Consider the following 20417-nt stretch of genomic DNA (forward strand, 5'->3'; position numbering starts at 1 on the left):
CTAAAAAGCAGAGACATCACCCTGCCAACAAAAGTGCGTTTAGTCAAGGCTATGGTATTCCCAGTTGCAATGTATGGCTGCGAAAGTTGGACCATAAGGAAGGCTGAGCGTCAAAGAATTGAGGCTTTTGAACTCTGGTGCTGGAGAAGACTCTTGCGAGTCCCTTGGACTGCAAGGCGAACAAACCGGTCAGTCCTAGATGAGTATGCTACTCATTCTCTTCTACCCTTCACTTATTGCATCACCTGGGTTTCAGAGTCATTTATGAGAAATCGATTTTGACTCGCTATCAAACTTTCAACTTCAGTTGTGCTTCCCTGGATTCTAAATATTCTAAGGCTGTCAGCCTACCCCCCTATGGATTGCATTACTTAGCTCATGGCACTAGCTAATGCCCGTTTCCATATGCGATATCAGTCGGCCCAGTCCGTACAGAAGCTACTGGGTCATATGGCCATGTGCACGCCTCTTTCTAAGGCCTTTAGAAACTTGGTTTCTTTGACACTTCTGTCCTTTGATGGATTCCCAACGGGTGCATATTTTCATCCTCAGACCGGTTCAACAGTCCTTGTGCTGGTGGATGGATAGTGGTAACTTGTCTAAGGGGATGCCTCTCAGTGTTTGGACCACAGATGCATCACTCCTCTTCACAGATGCATCACTCCAGGGTTGGGGTGCACTCTGAAATTTCCAAGTAGCTTTTCCATTACCACGTCCACAAAAGCAGCATATAGTATACCTTTATTCCAGCCTTTCTCAACTTATTTACTGTAGAGAAACCCCTGAAACATTTTTCAGCCTTTGAGAAGCCCCAGAAGTGGTGTGATCATGCTGAATATGGTTGGGAAGCATAGCTGTGTACACGCCCACTCAGGGCACTTCCCCTTCCCACCCCTATCAGGCCATCACTGACCATTTTGATGGTGGTGGTGGGACAAGTCTACATGACCATATATGGTTATATCACCCGATCAATGTTTAACAATTTAAAAATATATATTAAGATTAATTAACTCCTACCTATTCAGGAAACCCTTCCAGAGCTGTCAAGAAACCCCAGGGCTTCACGAAACCCTGCTTTATTCACATGAATCTGCTTGTGGATTAAATAGTGTAACACTAGGCAGTGGACAATTGTTGAATGGCCTTGTGCAAAACCCGTTTGCTCTATATCAAGAAATTCTCATGCTCCAACCACTTGCAGAGTTCAACACATAGAAGTTTAGCATATACAAGTTTAGCATGTTGTTTTACTGTTTTATTATATTGTGTAATTGTTGGCAAGCTGGTAGAGCTTGCCATCTTACGGTATTTTAATGTTTTTATTATTATATTGTGAACTGCCACGAGCTTGCTGGCCTCGGAGTGATGGTATAAACGTCAATAATAAATAAATAAACAAATTAAAAATATTGAGCAGACTTATCTGTCCATATTTGGATCTGCCCTTTTTCCCCTGGAAAATAGGAATTAAGATTCCTTTGGGATTTGGCCTGACTGTTCAAGAAATGTAAAAAGGTTTGACAGTATTAGAGCCCACCAATCCAGATACTCTTTGAGCAACTCCACTGTGATAGTCACTCCCTAGCGCTTTCCTGCTTTTAAAATTTTTTATTAAGTGTCACACTACCTGTACTGAGACAGGCTTCCAAACTGGTATTTCTTTAAGATGGAAATTTAGAGAAATCACAGGATGTTTATAGAGGGCAGTAAGATGGCTTTCCCAGGGTTTTGGCAGCAATAGTATTAGCCATAGTTCTTTTTCAGCTTATTTCAGGTAGCAGGGCTGAGAACTGTGCCTTAGACTTCAGAGAGCTGCTGCCATTTTGAGTAGACAGTATTGGAGTAGACATGTTCAGAGTTTATCATAGGAAGCTATCTTTGTTGTGAAAATGTTTTCAAGCTTATGCTTTTAAAACAAAATCAAATGTTTTTTTGCAGGGCTCTTGCAGATATGAACAATGATGGAAGGATGGATCAGCTTGAGTTTTCTATAGCTATGAAGCTTATCAAACTAAAACTGCAAGGTTATCAGCTCCCTTCTACATTGCCTCCTCTTATGAAACAGCCTCCCCTTGCCATTTCTAGTACACCAGGATTTGGTAAGAGTTGCCATCCCGATGTTAATTTGTTTAGACTGTACTAGAGTATGCATGCTACTATAATATCATGCTCAGTTCAAAGCAGATCTTAGTTATTCTTTGTCAGAATTGCAGATTGATGGAATTACTTGCATTGGAAAATGTCATCTGTTTCCCTGATCATTGATAGGCTAGTCCTGGTGATTTCACCTTTTTATTTTCATTTCAGCCTGTAGCCTAATGTTAATCTTATTGCTATATAATTCTTTGCTGTATAAATAGCATAAATCAAAGTGTTGATGATAGCAAATGTGAAAATCTTTCCTTACAGGGATTAGTGGTCTTGCCAGTATGCCACCTCTTACAGCGGTTGCTCCTGTGCCAATGGCATCCATTCCTGTAGTGGGAATGTCTCCACCTTTAGTGTCCTCTGTTCCTACGGCAGCTGTACCCCCCCTTGCCAATGGAGCGCCTCTGCCAGCTTTTGGTCATCCTGGTATGCTTGAATTTTTAACACTTGCTTGCTTATTTATTTGTAATTCTTTTCATAACTGCGGTTCTATAAGGTACTGTATGAATGCAAATCTTATATTCAAGTTGTAAAAGAACCAATTTTAATAAAATTGTTAATCTTGTATTGATAGTAGTACTGACCACATAAGTCCTTGATAGGTTTACATAGCTTGTCATACTTCAATAAATTGACAGATTTATTAATGTTAATCAGCTTAAGTGAATTTTAATGTGCTTTAAATTCAAAGTTCAAAATAAAAAAGGTACCTGGAAGAGCAGCTACTGTTTGTCTAATGCATGATCTGGTAACTGAGAGATCACCTATAAATAACTAAACCAGTTGTACTTAATGTTATTGTAATTAAAATGTAATTTTTGTATTTCAGCCACATTGCCAAAGAGTTCTTCCTTCAGTAGATCTGCTGCAGGGTCTCAGTTAAATGCAAAATTGCAAAAGGCACAATCTTTTGATGTTACTGGGTAAGTGTGTCTGATTTTTTTAATGTAGTTTGGCCACTTTGTGATAGATGGCAATCCAACAGAAAAACAAGGAACCTATCCAAGGCAATATTCTTGTACTAACAATATATATTCAATTTTAATACAATTTTTATATACATAAAGAATCAAACAACGGTTTCTAGATAATTTCCGTTTTCAATATCTTTTCTTAAGTGATTGAGTCCTCCAATATAAGATTGTTGTAACAATAGTGAAAGTTAGTTAGTGTGGAAAAATCCTACAGTATTTCCTTATATTAGTGTTTTAATAATATCAATAGATTATCAGCTCAAAGGTATTGGGGAATGTTTCCCCAATGGTTGCCTTACTGGTTGCCTTATTTCCCCACATACACTTTTTCTTTTTAAAATAATGCTTGCTGTGGCAGTATGATCCCATTACTGGTTATCTCTAATGTTGTGCATAATTTAATGTAGACATTAATGAAGTGTTTTGCTTCCATCAATTGCAACATGCACTCTGAAGTTTGGAGAATATTCTTTAAATAAAAACCCAATGTCGGAATTTATTTCTAACAACATTGCAATAAAATGACCCAAAAAGATGTTTTTCATCCTATTTTCATATAGGAGCACCTAAAGGTATACCGAGAATTTTTCAAAGAATTAAAGAAAAAGAAAAAATGCAAAGAGGGAGGAATAACAATTTACTGTGCAAATTGTGTTATGTACAATATTTGATAAATACAAAGTGATACTTTTGGACAGGTGTTGGGTAGGTGCCCAGCATAGATATCCCTGCCTTATATTTGCCCTTGATCAACACGTGCCTTCCATGCTAGCTATCCCTGCTGTATTGATACCTGCAGCAATGACAGGAACTACAGAAACACATCCTCAAGTGGAATACGCTATCTGCCACTACTGTAGTGAAAGTGGCTTAACTATGGTTTGGATTATGTCTGTTTTGACTTTTAGGATCAGTTGAAAAATTAGAACTTGAAGTGAATAGATAAACATTGGTTTTTGCTAATCAGTAGTTCACAAATCTTGGTTCACAAAATTTGAACTTGCCAGTGAGTAGCATACTCAGCTCTATGGGCATTCCAATTTTCTCCAATGGCAAGAGGAACAATTACTTGTTCCTGTGCGGTTTGGAAAACAAGCTCAGACCTCTTGCTCTTTTCCTGGCTTGAATAGGTTTTTCGTAATCATAAGGTTTTTCATAATCATAATTTTAAAAAAAGTATGCTTGCCCATTCACAATCTGTTGAGCACATTTTGTGGCCCTTTGGAGTTAACTATGATTGGCATGATGCCTGGATTCACTGACCTTTCTCTGAGATACAAGAGAGGCTGAGTTGTACCTCATTCTGGAATGCAACATAAGGCCTGCCTGTCAACATTTTTACATATTGTATAGGTGTTGTCTTATTATTTAGCCATGCTTTGTAGCTGTAAGTGCTTCTGGTTGGTATTATAGCTGTTTGTATTATTTTTGATAGTAATTATTATTTTTAGAGGTAACTGAATTACCAATTGTGCTATTTTTTATTTTCTGATATTACAAAATAGAGCGATACATCAAAAACACAGTTTGGAATGGATTAAAATAAAGAAAAATGGGGCACAGGAAAAAAGGGACAAATTTGAAGGCTGTATGGAGTGTGCACTACATGTGCATGTTTATGGAGACATCAGCACAAAAAGAGCATAAGAGCCTTTTAGATTATGGTGACTAGATTTTTACATTGGTAAAGTGGGACACCATTGACCGGGCGGTTCTTGATTAAAAATTTGGTCTATATGGAGCAACAAAAAGTTTCATAGAATGCAAAAATAGTATTGTAATATATATTTTTTAATTTCAACATAAGTACAATTTGCCAGGTACCCCCAGATTTCCCTCCAAAAGTGGGACAATCTGGTCACCTTATTTTAGTAGACACATGAGAAAAGCATGCTGCTTCTGACAGGTTTATTTAATAATGTTCAATGGTAAATAAGAGCAATTCAGAAGCTGATAGAATTTTTAAACCATATTTATTGTGTTTTGATTATAAGTATGTATAATTGCCTGTTTTTAAAATAATTCTAGTACATCTCCTGCAGCAGAATGGGCTGTTCCACAATCATCAAGATTGAAATATAGGCAGCTATTCAATAGCCATGATAAAACAATGAGTGGACACTTAACAGGTATTTAAATTATTTTTTTAAATAATTATTTTTAGCATTGTAGACCCTGAAATAAAGATGGTAGATATTGTTTTAATGTCATGGTTAAGAGGATGAAATACATGCTTTAAAGTCTTGAGCTTTGCCATCTACTTATTAGGCTGCTCTCAGTAGTCACTGATTTCTTATCACATACACTTGCCCTGGTACTATAGAAATAATGAAACTAGGATCCATTTGCAAGTTTGGAAACAACAGAATTGAAATTGAAACACAGTTGAAAACGGCTGAATATGCTCTTGATGAATGTACTAACAAAGCGTTTCGTTCCCCTTTCTCTCTGATAGAGAAATTGCAGTGAACTTTTAGATTGTTTTTAAATATAAATTATTGGTTTTATATGCCAGAGGTATATTAACCCTTAAATTGTAAACTGCTGTGAGCTGCCCTGAGGCTTCGGTGTATTATGGGAATTACTGAGAGTGATAATAATGCATACTGAAAAGTTCTTACAAATGCATTTGGGGTGGGGGAGTGGATCAACATGACCATATATGGTCATATCATGAGTAACTTTTTAACAAATTATATATATATATATATATATATATACACACACACACACACACACACACACACACACACACACACACATATATATACATATATATACATATATATACATATATATACATACATATATATATACACATACATACATACATACATACATACATACATACATACATACATACATATATATATAGTACATTTAGCAAATATAAATATATATATTGAAATTAATTAATTACTACCCAGCCATTTGAGAAACCCTTTCAGAGCTGTCAAGAAACCCCAGGGTTTCCCGAAAGCCTGGCTTAGAGCCAGCTGCATTTAGGAACTTGTAGTATGCAGATCAGATCAGTGTGAAGAAAATGCAGCAACATAGAACAGCCTCCCCCCCCAGCCCCCGCAATACCATAGAGTGCTTATGCTCCAAGGCAGTCAGTTTGAGGGCATCATACTATTATAGAAAGATCACGGAACTGTCTAATTCATGGGAAAGCAGGCATGGCAGTTGACTTCCCTTTTCATTCAACTCATTGCTAGATACTTATAAGACTATCATAAATTCAGAGCAAAATGGGTAGCCATTAAAAAAATAAACTGGTGCACAGGATAAGTTTTTGTGTTAGAAGTCTCTTGCCAGAAAAGCCTAGGCAAAGTTCCAAATCCCCATTGATTGTTTGAAGGTGAGAGATACAAATTGAACACTTCTTGTTTGCCTTGTCCTTGCATTATCTTTAAGAGGAGAACTTTTATACCCTTACTCACTGTAGTTCTGTCAGCAGATCACATTTGATCTAGTATACTTTTCTAGTATACTTTGATTCCATAATCATCTAAAGAAGTTGTGGCTTAGGGCAATTATTGTCTGTGGCTGATTCACATCTGTTTTTGAGGGGGAGGGGTCAATTTGACCCAGTTATTACGATGGATGTTGACAGGGTCCTGGGCAATGTGAAGACTTCTGCTTTTGCTGTGAACCCTTGTCTATCCTGGTAACTGAAATTATATGCAGAGCTCATAAATATGTCTTATCATAAATCAGTCACTGATGGCACTTTTTCTTGGCCATGGAGAGGCAGTAATTCATCTCCTGTTGTAAAAAAAAACCCAAAATAACCAGAAGTGTGACCAATTATCAGCCCTTCTTGGGCAAGATGATTGAAACAGCAATCCTGAAAAGCGGCTCCTGATTGGCTCCTCCGAGTGTCCATCCAGGGCCAGCAGCTCCCCATTGGCTGCTTCAGCCGGCCAGCGACTCAGTGCAGTCTGGTAGACTGCGCCGACAGTCCTCCAGCCGGCCTGCTCCTCCTCCTACTTCTCCCGGCCACTGGAGTGGCCGGGAGAAGCCACAGCCATCGACCCCGGTGAGTTAGAATCATAGAATCATAGAGTTGGAAGGGGCCATACAGGCCATCTAGTCCAACCCCCTGCTCAACGCAGGATTAGCCCTAAGCATCCTAGAGCATCCAAGAAAAGTGTGTATCCAACCTTTGCTTGAAGACTTCCAGTGAGGGGGAGCTCACCACCTCCTTAGGCAGCCTATTCCACTGCTGAACTACTCTGACTGTGAAAAACGTTTTCCTGATATCTAGCCTATATCATTGTACTTGAAGTTTAAACCCATTACTGCGTGTCCTCTCCTCTGCAGCCAGCAGAAACAGCATCCTGCCCTCCTCCAAGTGACAACCTTTCAAATACTTAAAGAGGGCTATCATGTCCCCTCTCAACCTCCTCTTCTCCAGGCTGAACATTCACAAGTCCCTCAACCTCTCCTCACAGGGCTTGGTCCCCTGGCCCCAGATCATCTTCGTCGCTCTCCTCTGTACCCTTTCAATTTTATCTATGTCCTTCTTGAAGTGAAGCCTCCAGAACTGCACACAGTACTCCAGGTGTGGTCTGACCAGTGCCGTATACAATGGGACTATGACATCTTGTGATTTTGTTGTGATGCCCCTGTTGATTCAGCCCAAAATGGCATTTGCCTTTTTTACTGCAGCATCACACTGCCTGCTCATGTTTAGTTTACAGTCCACAAGTACCCCAAGGTCTCGTTCACACACAGTGCTACCTAGAAGCGTATCCCCCAACCAGTAGGCATGCTTTTCATTTTTCTGACCCAGATGCAGAACTTTACACTTATCTTTATTAAATTGCATCTTGTTCTCATTTGCCCATTTTTCCATTGTGTTCAGATCTCGTTGAACTCTGTCTCTATCTTCCGGAGTATTTGCCAGTCCTCCCAATTTGGTGTCATCTGCAAACTTGATGAGTAGTCCCTCCACCCCCTCATCTAGATCATTAATAAATATGTTAAAAAGTACCGGGCTGAGGAGACCTCAAGATGGCGCCATAAGAAAGCTGGACTTTAGTTCAGCTCTTAAGCCATGCCGAGGGTCAGGGGCTTATGCACCTGGCTGACCTGAACAGATACGCAAATCTGCTCACCGGTCGCCCCAGGAACCGGGAACGGTGACCTGAGGGTCCTACAGATCCGTAGGGAGAAGCAAGACCTCCCTGGATTAATAGCGGCTTGAGCTCAAGGTCAAGATGGCGTCTTTGTCGCAAACAACTTTACAAGCTTGAAACGACCAGCCGACCTCACATTCTTCCCAGACCATCATTTACCAGATCGATAGGAGCAGAAGCTGACAGAAGCTGGAACCTACAACAGTAAGAATTGAAAGCTTTCTGGCTTTTCTCTCTCTCCTCTCACAAGCTCTTCCCTCCCCCCCCTCAAACAATTTACAAGCGAATTCCTTCTTTCCCCGAGTGAGAGACTCCCAGCTAATTACACCCATTAACCAAACAAAGAGAGTGCTTTGAAGATTTATGGGTGAACGTTCAGTGGGAGAATTTGACTTGATACGGAGATCGACAAACTGATAATTTGGGATCGCTCGTGCTCCCGCGAGACCTCACGAGACTTTCTGTTTATAGTTTGTGACTGCCTAGAACTATGGAAGAATTAACAAAGACACAGCTTTTCCATTTGTTATGCAAAGGAAACTCAGAGATACTGAAAGCAGTCAATAAGCTGGAAAAGGAAATTCGTGGGACTAAGGGGGAGTTTTTGGATGGAGCCCAAGATCCGGAGAGACCAGCTGATGACGCAGCTCAGCTAACAGTAAATCAAGTGAAACTTCAGGAGGGAGAGAGTGCCAGAGATGTAAAAACCCAAAGTATCTTTAAAGAACCCGGGAAAACAGATTCATGGAAGGAAAGTACCAAAAACCTGGAAGTCTATTCAGAGCAGGAAATGACTTGGATCAGCAAAATAAAAAGAGTCTACTCAAAAGCGACAACAACTAGGAAGCTATCAGGAGAAATTTCTGTGCGATCAGAGGAAGAGATCCAGATTGACAAAGGACTCAGAGCCCCCCCAAAGGCGACTACAAGCAAGAATCAAGCAAGAGACTTCTCTGGCCCTGACAGAAGGACAATCAGAAACACTCTACTATGGAAAAAAAATACAATTTCATTTTCTGCGACCACCTGAAAGATGAGCTGAACAATGGAGTATTCTCCTGGCTTCTTGTGAGAAAAAAAAAAAAAGCAGTAGCAACCTTTAGGACAGGTCTAATATATGAAGGGAACTGACTTTATATCACTTAAGACAATAATAGAATATATCCTTATAATAGATTATACCTTCCTATGTAACAACAACTACTTTGTTAAGAAAGATGGTAATAACCCCTAGATCAGGATTAATATGCGCTGGGAATTGAATATGTATGTTAATATGTATGCCAAAAGAGATTGACAAACTATATTTTATAGGCATTAACAAGACAACAGTAGTAATTCTTGGGTTAGTGCCAACTTATGAAGGAGACTGACCTAATATCATTTAAGATAATAACAGAATGTACTCCTATAACAGATCTCATATGTATTAATAATCACTTGGCTAAAAAATGTGGTAAAAACTTCTAGACTAGGAATAATATGTGATGAGAACTAAATATCTATGTTAAAAGAGATGGCAAACCATATCAACTGGTCGCTTTCTCAATACAACTTCTCTGTAAATGCTTTATATAATAATAAACAATAAATTTATTATAAAAAAAAATAAAGTTACAGATCAGCAGAAAAAAAAAAAAAAAAAGTACCGGGCCGAGCACCGAGCCCTGAGGTACCCCGCTACTCACCTCTCTCCAGTCTGATGAAACACCATTGACAACAACTCTTTGAGTGCGGTTCTCTAACCAATTCCCTATCCACCTAACTATCTGAAAATCCAGATTGCAGTCCTTCAACTCATCCATCAGAACATCATGGGGAACCTTGTCAAAAGCTTTACTAAAATCCAAGTAAATGACATCAACCGAATTTCCCCGATCCAGCAAACCTGTTACTTGGTCAAAAAAGGAAACTAGGTTGGTCTGGCAGAGTTGGGGCCCACTCTGTCTTCTCTTGGCCGCGGGAGCGGCCTCCGCTCGGCCTCCCCTCGGAACGCGGCCCTGCCGCTGCCTCCCCCCGTCGTCCCCACTTCGCCCACCATGAAAACCCGCCGCTCGCCGCCTCCCCCTCCTCGGCCTCCTCCTCGCCGCTCAGAGCCGCCCACAGCTCTTCAGCCCGCCTGCTCTTGCGGCTCTCCAGCAGGCTGCGCAGCGTCCTCACCGGCATCGCGCCTGCCGGACTGGAGCAGCCAGCCGCGCCCGTCATTAGTTGCCGTCTCTTCCAGGGAGGGGAGGGGGAAGTGAGTGGCCGATTGCGGCCAGGCCAAGAGAACCGCCGCACATGGTCCTGCCTCGGGTCAGGGCCTTCCCAATTTCTACCGGCCGCAGGAGCTGCCTCGCCATGTCGTAGACGCCGTGAGGCCGCTCCTGCGTCCAGCAGAAGCCCCGGCCATGCTCCGGGGGGGGTTGGGGCCCTCTCTGCCTTCTCCCGGCTGCAGGAGCGGCCGCGCCGCGTCATCGACATGGCGGGGCCGCTCCTGCGACCGGGAGAAGCGCCGACCATGGTCCGCCCTCGGGTGGGGGCCTTTCTGCCATCCGCCGCCGCGCCCTCGCCGTGTCTTGGACGCACCGAGGCCACTCCTGCGACCATCTACTGTCCGGTCTCTGGTCGGTGGCTGTCAGCCTTCTCCCAGCCGCAGGAGCTGCGGCCGGGAGAAGCCCTGGCAATTCTCTGCCCTCCGAGGGCCCATCTCCTCCCGCCCCCCCCCGGGAAGCCTTCCCCTGCGATGGCTTCCCCAGGGCCGCCGGCCTAGCACCCATTTTATTTTGATTTAAAATGGGCTTTAGTCCTAGTCTCTTTGAATAACCCGCATGCTCTCTATCCTTTTTAGTCTGCAGGCCAGACTTTGGGACAGAAATGGTCCTGGTGAATTTAGCTGTTAATTTAAATATCAACAAAGGCCATTCCTCTTTGTTGCTTTAGCCTGATCCTGCATTGAGCATCGGTTTGGACTAGATGACTTGTATGGTCCCTTCCAACTTTATGCTTCTACTGGATTTATTTGATGCCTTTGATACAGTAGATCATGCTAACACGTGGAAATGTTTGGAGAGAGAAATATATATTGGGAATGTGTTTTGCATCAGTTTATTTCTTTATATGCCTGAGTCAAAGGGTCACTCTTGATTAGATTCAGCTGATCCTTGCTGTCATAATCAAGAGCTCATGAATTGGCTGCCCATTAGTTAATAGGTTCCATTCAAGGTAATAGTCATACAAAAGACCCTCATATCTACAAGAATGTTTCTCCTCCTAGGACCAACCATGAAAACTTCATTCATCTCAGTAGGGCCTCCTATAGCTGCCATCCTGCAAATGGGCAAGATCAACAAATGCCCGTACATGTGCATTTTTGGAAGTAGCCCTCACCCTATGCAGTGGCCTGCCTGAAGACGTCAAGAAGGTGTCCACAGTTTTAGCTTTTGGCAAACTCTGCAGAAGAGCATTTTTATATAGGACATTAGTAGGAAAGCCCATTTTAATGGGACTTGGAAAGGGCTTCCTGCAGCCTCCACCACCAGCTTGCCCAAGGGGCCACGGAAAGGCCCACCCCGGCAGGCCGGCATCTCTGGGAGGAGCCACTTGCCCCACAAAGACTTCTTGCCATGCAGCGATAAGTCTTCGTGGGGCGAGCAGCGAGGGAAAGCCCCCTGTCCCCTCTGGGCTGGCATTCCCAGTAGGAGCTGCTCGGCCTGCAAAGGCCTATTGCTGTATCTGCAATGCGGTGAGAGTCCTTCATGGGGTAAGCGGCTAGGAAAAGGCCCCCCGCGGCACTTGCAGGCACAGGAATCTGCGAGCCGTGGATGTGCCCTCCTTGCCGGCCAGGAAGCTTCTGATGACAAGGCTGAGCAAGTGGCTCAAGGAGGCAGGCGCTCCAGGGGCCAGGCGCGTCCAGATTGGCCCGTTGGAGAGGAAGTGCAGGCCGGACAGCAGGTTCCTGTGTCCTGGACAGAACCGCCCAGATGGCCATTTCACAAATATATAGAGGAACTGTGGTAAGAATAAGGCTGCATTACAGCAGAATGATTCAGAAACACATTTCAGTTGAGGGAACAGAATTTTAGGCATTACTACTAATATGAATTATCTGTTGCTATATGTTTTTATCTTTTTCTCACTGGATTATATTTCTACTTACTTAATCCCATTTCTTACATTGTTTAATAATGCTTAATATTTATGCCCGTTTCAGATTTCTGCAGTTCAATTCTATTACACTATTGATTAGATGCCTCCTTATCCTATTGATTGTAGTGACATATTCAATCCACCTTGAGTCACAGAGAGAAAGGCAGACTATAAATTATATGGCAGACAAATTGTATGTTGGCACTAAGTGCATGTGATATATAGATAATTACAGCATACTTGCATAATAGACATATTTATGAAGAATGCTTTCTCATGTAAGTGTGCGCAGGCACAGATCACATTTTTATATCTAAAGTAAGACCACATATAGCTATGAAAACTAAAGCTGTATAAGTCTGCACTCATTAATTTAGACATCTCCATAACAATAGGTTGACAGTGTTCAAAATGAATAGAGGGAAAGAATGTAATAGCTGCTTCTCTTGAAACCTGAGTGCCTCTAAAGAACTGTTTTACTGAAAAGTAATTTGAGCCTTATCCCTTGTGGTTGTTTTGAAAGTTGTATACTAAAAACTGAATCTGTGTGGTATGTCATATGTTTCAATGCTTCTAATTCATTAGGTCCACAAGCAAGAACTATCCTTATGCAATCAAGCTTACCACAAACGCAGTTGGCTACAATTTGGTAAAATGTTTCTTATAATACATAATTGAAGTGGCTTTCTCCTCCACATTCTTTAATTCATTGTTAATTTTCTCACTTGTCTTTTTCCCCCTACAAAACTCATTGTGCACTCCAAAGTGTCCCCTGTTGGGTTGTATTCATCCAACCATTAACAGAAAGTGCTTGTGGATGGGAATTCTCTTGAGGAACTTCTTTCCCACACCACAGTCCCACATCAGTCCCTGTGATCATATAAAGGGAATACAGAAAGGAAAAGAGAGATTGTGTAATGTGATTGTGTGTAGTAGTGATAATTATATATAACAGAGTATATAAAACCGAGAATATTTCTACCACCTTCATTATACGTTTTAAGACACTGCCTATAAAATGCAAGGATATTTAACTCTGTTATGGTATATTTATATTTAAGATTTTAAATTTCATAACTAATCTGTTTTGCAACTACATTATTGGTTTCATCATTACTATGTATTTTTGCCATTTCTGCAGACTTATTATATCTGAGTAACAAAAAAGCTCTGTTATATAGCTCATAAAAAGTATAAGCAAACAAAAGATGTTTCAGCTCAGGATGCATTTCTTTATACATTTGTATTCAAGATGTTACATTTAAAACTTATATTCATTGTGCTTTTACATTGCAATACATTTATATACAATTTTGAACTATTTCTCCTAAATTTATTTCCTGCTTGCATAATACACACTCAATCTCTCCTCAAATTTCCTAATCAATCTGTTTCTCAGATAAGTTGTTAATGTTGCCGTTATTGCGTATTTAAAGAGTTTATTTTCCCATTCTTTTAAGTGTGGACAGATGGCTAGTTTCTATTTTGCTACATACTAGCTACTGTCACAGTGTATTTAAAAATCTCTTCCAAAATGATTGGTAACTTAGTAGGCAGTATATCTAATAGCATATTCTTAGCTTCCACTTGGAATTTAAAATTTATTATATGGTAATACATGGGAAAATGCAGAATATATTAAATTTTCCAGTATATTTTTGCTTTTTTGCAAGTCCATCACATATTAAAAAGTTCCATCCATGTCTTTACATTTCCAGCACTATCCTTCATAGCTGTCTGGTTTCTCAATATCCCTTGGCATTGTATACCATCTCTCTCTATTTTTATTTTATTATTTTTTTTAATGTATTACATTTATATACTGCCCTCCCTTGAGGCTAAGGGTGGTTTACAATGAAAGATTTGTGGTACACTACAAGAAAGCATCATGAACTTTATAAGATTTCACGCAATAGAAATAAGATTTTTAACTGTAAAACCTTTAAAACGTTACGACTCTGCAATTTTCTCTTAACGTCTGTCTGGCTTGAAACTGGATTTTTTCCTTATAACCATTCCCATTAATTCATAGATATCTATTTTCTAAAGTTTTATATTCATTAGATCATACATTTTTTCACTTGTTCTTCTTTTGTTTCTAGCTAGAGTAATAATTTGTATATCCATCGTAATAAATGCTTTTTGTTTTATAATCTTAAACCTCTGCCTTCTGTGTTGATAATCTTCTTTAGTCTTGAAACTGATAATATAGCACCCATTGTATGTTTATTCCATCATCTCTGATATCTTGACAGCGCTTGATTTTTCTCTGAGCATTTATCATGTTAACATAATGATTTTTTCTCACATTATGAAGAACTTCTATTGGGAACATAAGCCTAGAATTTGGAGAGCTCAATAAATTCCAGTGTGTAAACCATCTTCTCAAAAGTTTAACTCTGATTATATTTTTTTTTCTTGTGTTGTGATCAGGTACAACCTACATAAAGATTGTTAGGCAGTGACAAAAGGAAATGGGGTTCCTTCAAGAAGCAAGGTTATAGGACATGTTTAGCTCCCATTCAAAATTTTCTAGTGTATCCCTTAACTTTTATTTCACGTGGGTGAATAATATATCTACTGGCAGCATATTCCCCTTAAAAAAAAACCCTCACAAAATGGACCTGAGAATGAGGAAAATAAGATAATTTTAATGTTGCATGGTTGAGATTGGGGATTACTGCTAATATCTGCTGGCCTCCCTGTTCAAACTCACCCATTTATATCCCATCACTATTCTCTGTAGCTTAGAAATAGATGTTTCAGATGGAATAAGCACCAGTTATTTTAAATTATTCGTAATTCTAATTTTGTAGAAATCTTATATATTTTATATCATCTGTATATGTGTGCATTTTACATTTTGTTTCTTGCTCTGAGCCATAGGTAAGAGCAGTTGTTTCCTCAAAACATGGGTGTTAAGGGTATCTCAAATGGGGCAACTCCCTGCTGATCACAGAGGAGGCATATAGATATGTTTTCTTCCGACTCTTGGGGTACAAAAGACAAAAAATATAATTTATTTCAACAGGAATCTTTCAGACATTGACCAGGATGGAAAATTGACTGCCGAAGAATTCATTTTAGCTATGCACTTAATTGACATGGCTATGTCAGGCCAGCCACTGCCACCCGTGTTGTCTCCAGAATATATTCCTCCCTCATTTAGGTAAAACGACTGCAACAGTGAATTTAATTCTGACATGTTTAGTTAGTAAACTAGCAGGCAGTACATGTAGCAACCTTTTATTTTATGAGGAATTCCATTAAAAGGATTTAGTTTATAATGTGGGGAGATGGTTTTTCTTGGTTCATCTATTGCAACTGATCCTCAATATTCTGTTCTTTCTGGAAGTTCAGGTTAATCGGGTTTTTTTGCAGGAGGGAATTGAAGGTGGCTGAATTAAATTTTTCATGAGACCATTTCACACAGATGTGCTTGTGGCAGACTGTTTATCTTTTGTTCACAGTCAACTGATTGTCTGAATCATTATTTAGAATTTCAAATTGCAAGTTATAGTGGCTTGACAAATGCTTTTATGGTTGAGAGGTAGAGCACAGAAATGTGATCTCATAACAAATGTTTCAGATGACCAGTTTGTCAAGGACAAAGGGAATGAGAGGCAAGCAGCTATCCACAGTTGGTTTTGAGTTGTTTGTGAACTTTGCTGTTGTACACATGGAAAGTTCACAAGAATTCAGTCTGCCTAGAGCTGCTCTACAATAAAAATGTCTCCTACATCTGTTGTAAGTTGTGAATATGACTTTTCAGTTGCTGCAAAGTCACATCATAGGTGGCATGTATGAATGAACCATCTCAAGGCTGTAAGTTTCCATCCTCTTGAATGCTTTGCATTTAAGTGGGTTTAGTTCTCATATTTGTGTGCTAATCACTTTATAAGAAATCAAGATGTGTTAAATGCATTTATGAACTGACCCATAGTGTTTCTGAGAATAAGCTTCATCACAGCATAACAGTCTTGAAACTCATCAAAACTTTGCTCAAGGCAGCTTACAATTAAAATAACATTAATAAACAAACTCCGGGACAGCATAAGCAGCATAAATATCCATCAGGAAATTAGTAACCTATGCTAGACTTAGACCGTTTATGCACTGGGAACATCACTGCTCCAGATCCCATGCAGGAGCACAGATCGGGGGCAGAAGAGGTGCACTGGGTCAAATGCTCCCCCATGTGGATACAGGAGGAGGTGGGGCAACCTGCCATGACTAAAACTCCAGCTTGCAGCCCCGCATGAAACCTCCAGTGCGTAAATGGTCTTACAGTAGCTAATTCTATGGTAAAATTGTACACAGATGCATATTTTGAAGTTATAACCTGTTTTTATTGGCAGAAGAGTTCGTTCTGGCAGTGGGGTATCTGTCACAAGTTCAGTGTCTGTAGACCAAAGGTTACCAGAAGAACCAGTATTAGAAGAAGATCAGCAGCATCTGGAAAAGAAATTGCCTGGTGAGTTAATGTTTAAATGAGTAAGAGCTATAGTGGAGGGTGGGGAGAGGTTGGGTCTAACAGCAGAAGGGTTTGTGGTTATGTGAAAGATTTTGGTGAATTGCATCTGCCCTGAGCATACCTGGGGGAACATTGTAGAAGCACTGTTGATTTGATTGCTCAGGTAGGAAAAGTCCACATCCTAAAGGAGGGAAAGCATACCATGAAGACATGACCAAGGACTTGTTCTTAGATCGGTAACTGTCCAATTGTGTCTCCATACTTTACAGTGGTCATCATGAGGGCACACTGTGGGCAAATAGAAAATTATGAAACTCTTAAGTATCTTTGGTATTAAAACATAGAATGCTCATTCCTAAGAATTCTGAAATAAATTATGTTCCAGTTATATACCATATCTGTGTAACTTTCTTTTTCTTTAAGTTACATTTGAGGATAAAAAACGTGAGAACTTTGAACGAGGCAATCTGGAGCTTGAAAAGAGAAGGCAAGCCCTTTTAGAACAGCAAAGAAAAGAGCAAGAGCGCCTTGCACAGTTAGAAAGGGCAGAGCAGGAACGGAAGGAACGTGAACGACAGGAACAAGAGCGGAAAAGACAGCTGGAGTTAGAGAAGCAGCTAGAAAAGCAACGTGAGTTGGAACGTCAAAGGGAAGAAGAAAGGAGGAAAGAAATAGAAAGGCGTGAGGTAAAAGAACAGTTTCAAAAGAAATACCTTGTCTAAAAATAAATTTTGAAAAGCATATATTGATGTGCTAATTTTTAATATACAAGAGGATACCTATTCCTTAGTAAATTGTGACAGGAAGAAATTATATAACTTCCATGCAAGGTTTTCTCACTTGAAGATGAGATATATTCACGTGAAATTTGGCTCTACATTGAACCAAGTACTTTCATATTTATGTCTTGGCAGCTACTGAATTATTCTCTTTCCCTGTTTATTTTTTTGTGAATGTAATGCGTATTGACCTTTAAAGGTTTGTGTGGCTTGTGACAGATTCTCTGAAGGACAGTGTGCTCTTGAACAGATCCCTGGTTACTTTAAAAAATATCCAAGGAGTCCGAATTAAAGGAAGACTTTTGTTTTTTTTTTGCTGTGTGCTTATTCTTCAGAGAGGCCCTCTAGGGTTGCTTGTAGATGTGGAGTTCTAAAATGTAGCTTTGTAGATTGGTTTTGCTTGATTAACATATTGTAATTTTTACTGTGATAATCTAGCTATAGAGTACTTTCAGAGTCTCTTTAAGCAATACATTTTAAAATAAATCAGTAGAGAGCAGTTTGGTTTCCTCTTAAGATGACTGTTCTTTATCTGACCTGACTTTTCTTTCGTTTCAAAGATATAATGTATGAATTTAGAATAAATGTATTAGATAAAGTGTTGTAAAGCACAACAGGCTGCTTTAACATTGCCCAAATCTTTGTTCACCAGGCTATAACTCAACAGTGTCCCCTTTTCTCTTTTTATTTTGCAACCCTTTTCTACTTTTATACCTTCAGCTCTAGAATAGTAATAACAGGAGATGGTATATATAATTTGGTTGTGGGCTCTCCGTAAATTTAGACATACGCCTGCAATCTCTAGCATATGCTATATCTAGCATAGTGAAAATGGTGTATTAACCACAGGATTTTCCAGTTCAAACATAATTCTGTGCACATGGTGAACGAGCACAGAGATGTTCTCACAATTTTTGAACCACAGATGCATAGCAGGAAAGGCATATCTGAATACCTTGTAAGAGTATGTTGTTAACATAAATCCAGTTCATCCAAAATACTACTTTTGTGTTTGACTGGTTTACAAGGAGAGACACATTATAAAAGGCAATTAATTACTTTCATATGCATTTTACTGCAGGCTGCAAAAAGGGAACTTGAGAGGCAAAGACAACTTGAGTGGGAACGTAATCGCAGGCAAGAACTCCTGAATCAAAGGAACAAAGAACAAGAGGATATAGTTGTTTTGAAAGCCAAGAAAAAAACTTTGGAATTTGAATTGGAAGCTCTAGTAAGTGAAACTCCTTGCAAAAACTAAATGCTCCATTTACCATACTGATTATTCAAAATTGCCACAAAATGTGTTCATTATAAAATGGAGTAGTTCCCATAATAATCTTTTCTTTCAGTTTACAGGACAGACTAAGGCTAGACTAAGCATATTAGTAGCCATATTGCATTTAAAACCTGAGTAAACCAATATAACTTTTTTCTTGTTGAAGAATGATAAAAAGCATCAACTGGAAGGTAAACTTCAGGATATCAGATGTCGATTATCTACCCAAAGACAAGAAATTGAGAGCACAAACAAATCTAGAGAACTCAGAATAGCAGAAATTACACATTTGCAACAGCAGTTACAAGTAAGTGTGTGGTAGTCTTAAAATAATTAGGTATCCAGTCTGTTCTGACATTGAAAATGCAAAATGGCATACAGTGAACAATAACATGAATTGGTAATTATCAGAAATGTTAATATCATGGTGGAATGTATTGTAGTTGTGAATTTCCTGCATTCTGCAGGGGGTTGGACTAGATGACCTTTCCAACTCAATGATTCTGTGATTCATCGTTTGTCTTGCTGTCCAGCCCCACATTGGGACTGTGCCTGTACGGGCCTGCTGCAGAGAAGATTTTTAGTTTAAAAGCTCCAAAGGGGGCGCTTCATGGCTAAACCTAAGTGTGGGTGCCCTTCCATCCCTCAGTTCCTTTATCACCACCGCAAGTAGCAGAAATGTTTCTAGTAGCCCCATCATTGCATATTATCCTTCGCTGAAATGGCATTTAAGGTGTGGTCAAGATGCCATACTCTGAAGAACATCACCACTGCCTTCTCTATATGAGTGAGGGGCAAAATGTTATTTGTACCATCAGCATTTTATGCCGAAAGCAAGGTCCAATACGGCCTCACAGCTAAAGGCAGCCTTATGGGAAAAGGCATTCTTGGGGTCCGCCCCATCAAAATCTACATCAGATCCAAAGGCTTCGGTTCAGTCTTTGTCTAAGACTGCAGTGTCAGGACTTCCATCGATCCATTCCTCAACTTCTAACACGGGCTTGATTCAAAAAATCTAAGAGACCAGCCTCGACTGCATCTGACGCACTGAAACCCACTCAAACACCTGTTAATTTGGAGACCAAGGACAGGTGCTGATTGATTTTTTACGGAGCCAGATGCACTTCAAGATCCCAGTGCAGATAAGACCCTGGGGAAAATATACTTCTAGACATGTATTATTCATAGCTAGATATATCAAGACAAATAGGGTGGTCCTTAGGCCTAGGTTTAATTTGGAACTGTAAGAAATATCATGATCATGAAATATGATTTATGCCCAGGGGGACATCTGTAAAGCATTCACCCATATTTAGTGTATTCAGACTTTTAGGTGGTGGGGTATGAAGTTTTACCATTTACTTTCACATGTAGTTTAAATATTTTGTTAATGAAGAATGGCCAAAGTATTTCCATGTATGATTGAAATTGATCTAAAACTTGTGGCTGAGGAAAAACAGAAGATGAGCAACCATTCTTATCTTATCCTTC

General features: G+C 39.8%; 1 protein-coding gene across 5 annotated transcripts in view; it reads left to right on the forward strand.

Annotated features, from left to right (window-relative positions):
* ITSN1 (intersectin 1) overlaps positions 1-20417 on the forward strand; it is a 120908-nt gene that overhangs the window by 31235 nt on the left and 69256 nt on the right. For 4 of the 5 annotated variants that reach the window (XM_077342608.1, XM_077342612.1, XM_077342610.1 and 1 more), the window contains 10 exons: positions 1942-2102; positions 2413-2577; positions 2981-3074; positions 5154-5254; positions 12983-13046; positions 15429-15566; positions 16756-16871; positions 17295-17557; positions 18732-18881; positions 19093-19233. In XM_077342608.1, coding sequence (XP_077198723.1) covers positions 1942-2102; positions 2413-2577; positions 2981-3074; positions 5154-5254; positions 12983-13046; positions 15429-15566; positions 16756-16871; positions 17295-17557; positions 18732-18881; positions 19093-19233 — 1393 coding nt within the window. The remainder of the gene's footprint in view (positions 1-1941; positions 2103-2412; positions 2578-2980; positions 3075-5153; positions 5255-12982; positions 13047-15428; positions 15567-16755; positions 16872-17294; positions 17558-18731; positions 18882-19092; positions 19234-20417) is intronic. The other variant, XM_077342609.1, reaches the window with a different exon arrangement.

The sequence above is a fragment of the Paroedura picta genome, chromosome 6 (genome assembly GCF_049243985.1).
Source record: "Paroedura picta isolate Pp20150507F chromosome 6, Ppicta_v3.0, whole genome shotgun sequence".
In the NCBI taxonomy this organism is placed as follows: Eukaryota; Metazoa; Chordata; class Lepidosauria; order Squamata; family Gekkonidae; genus Paroedura; species Paroedura picta.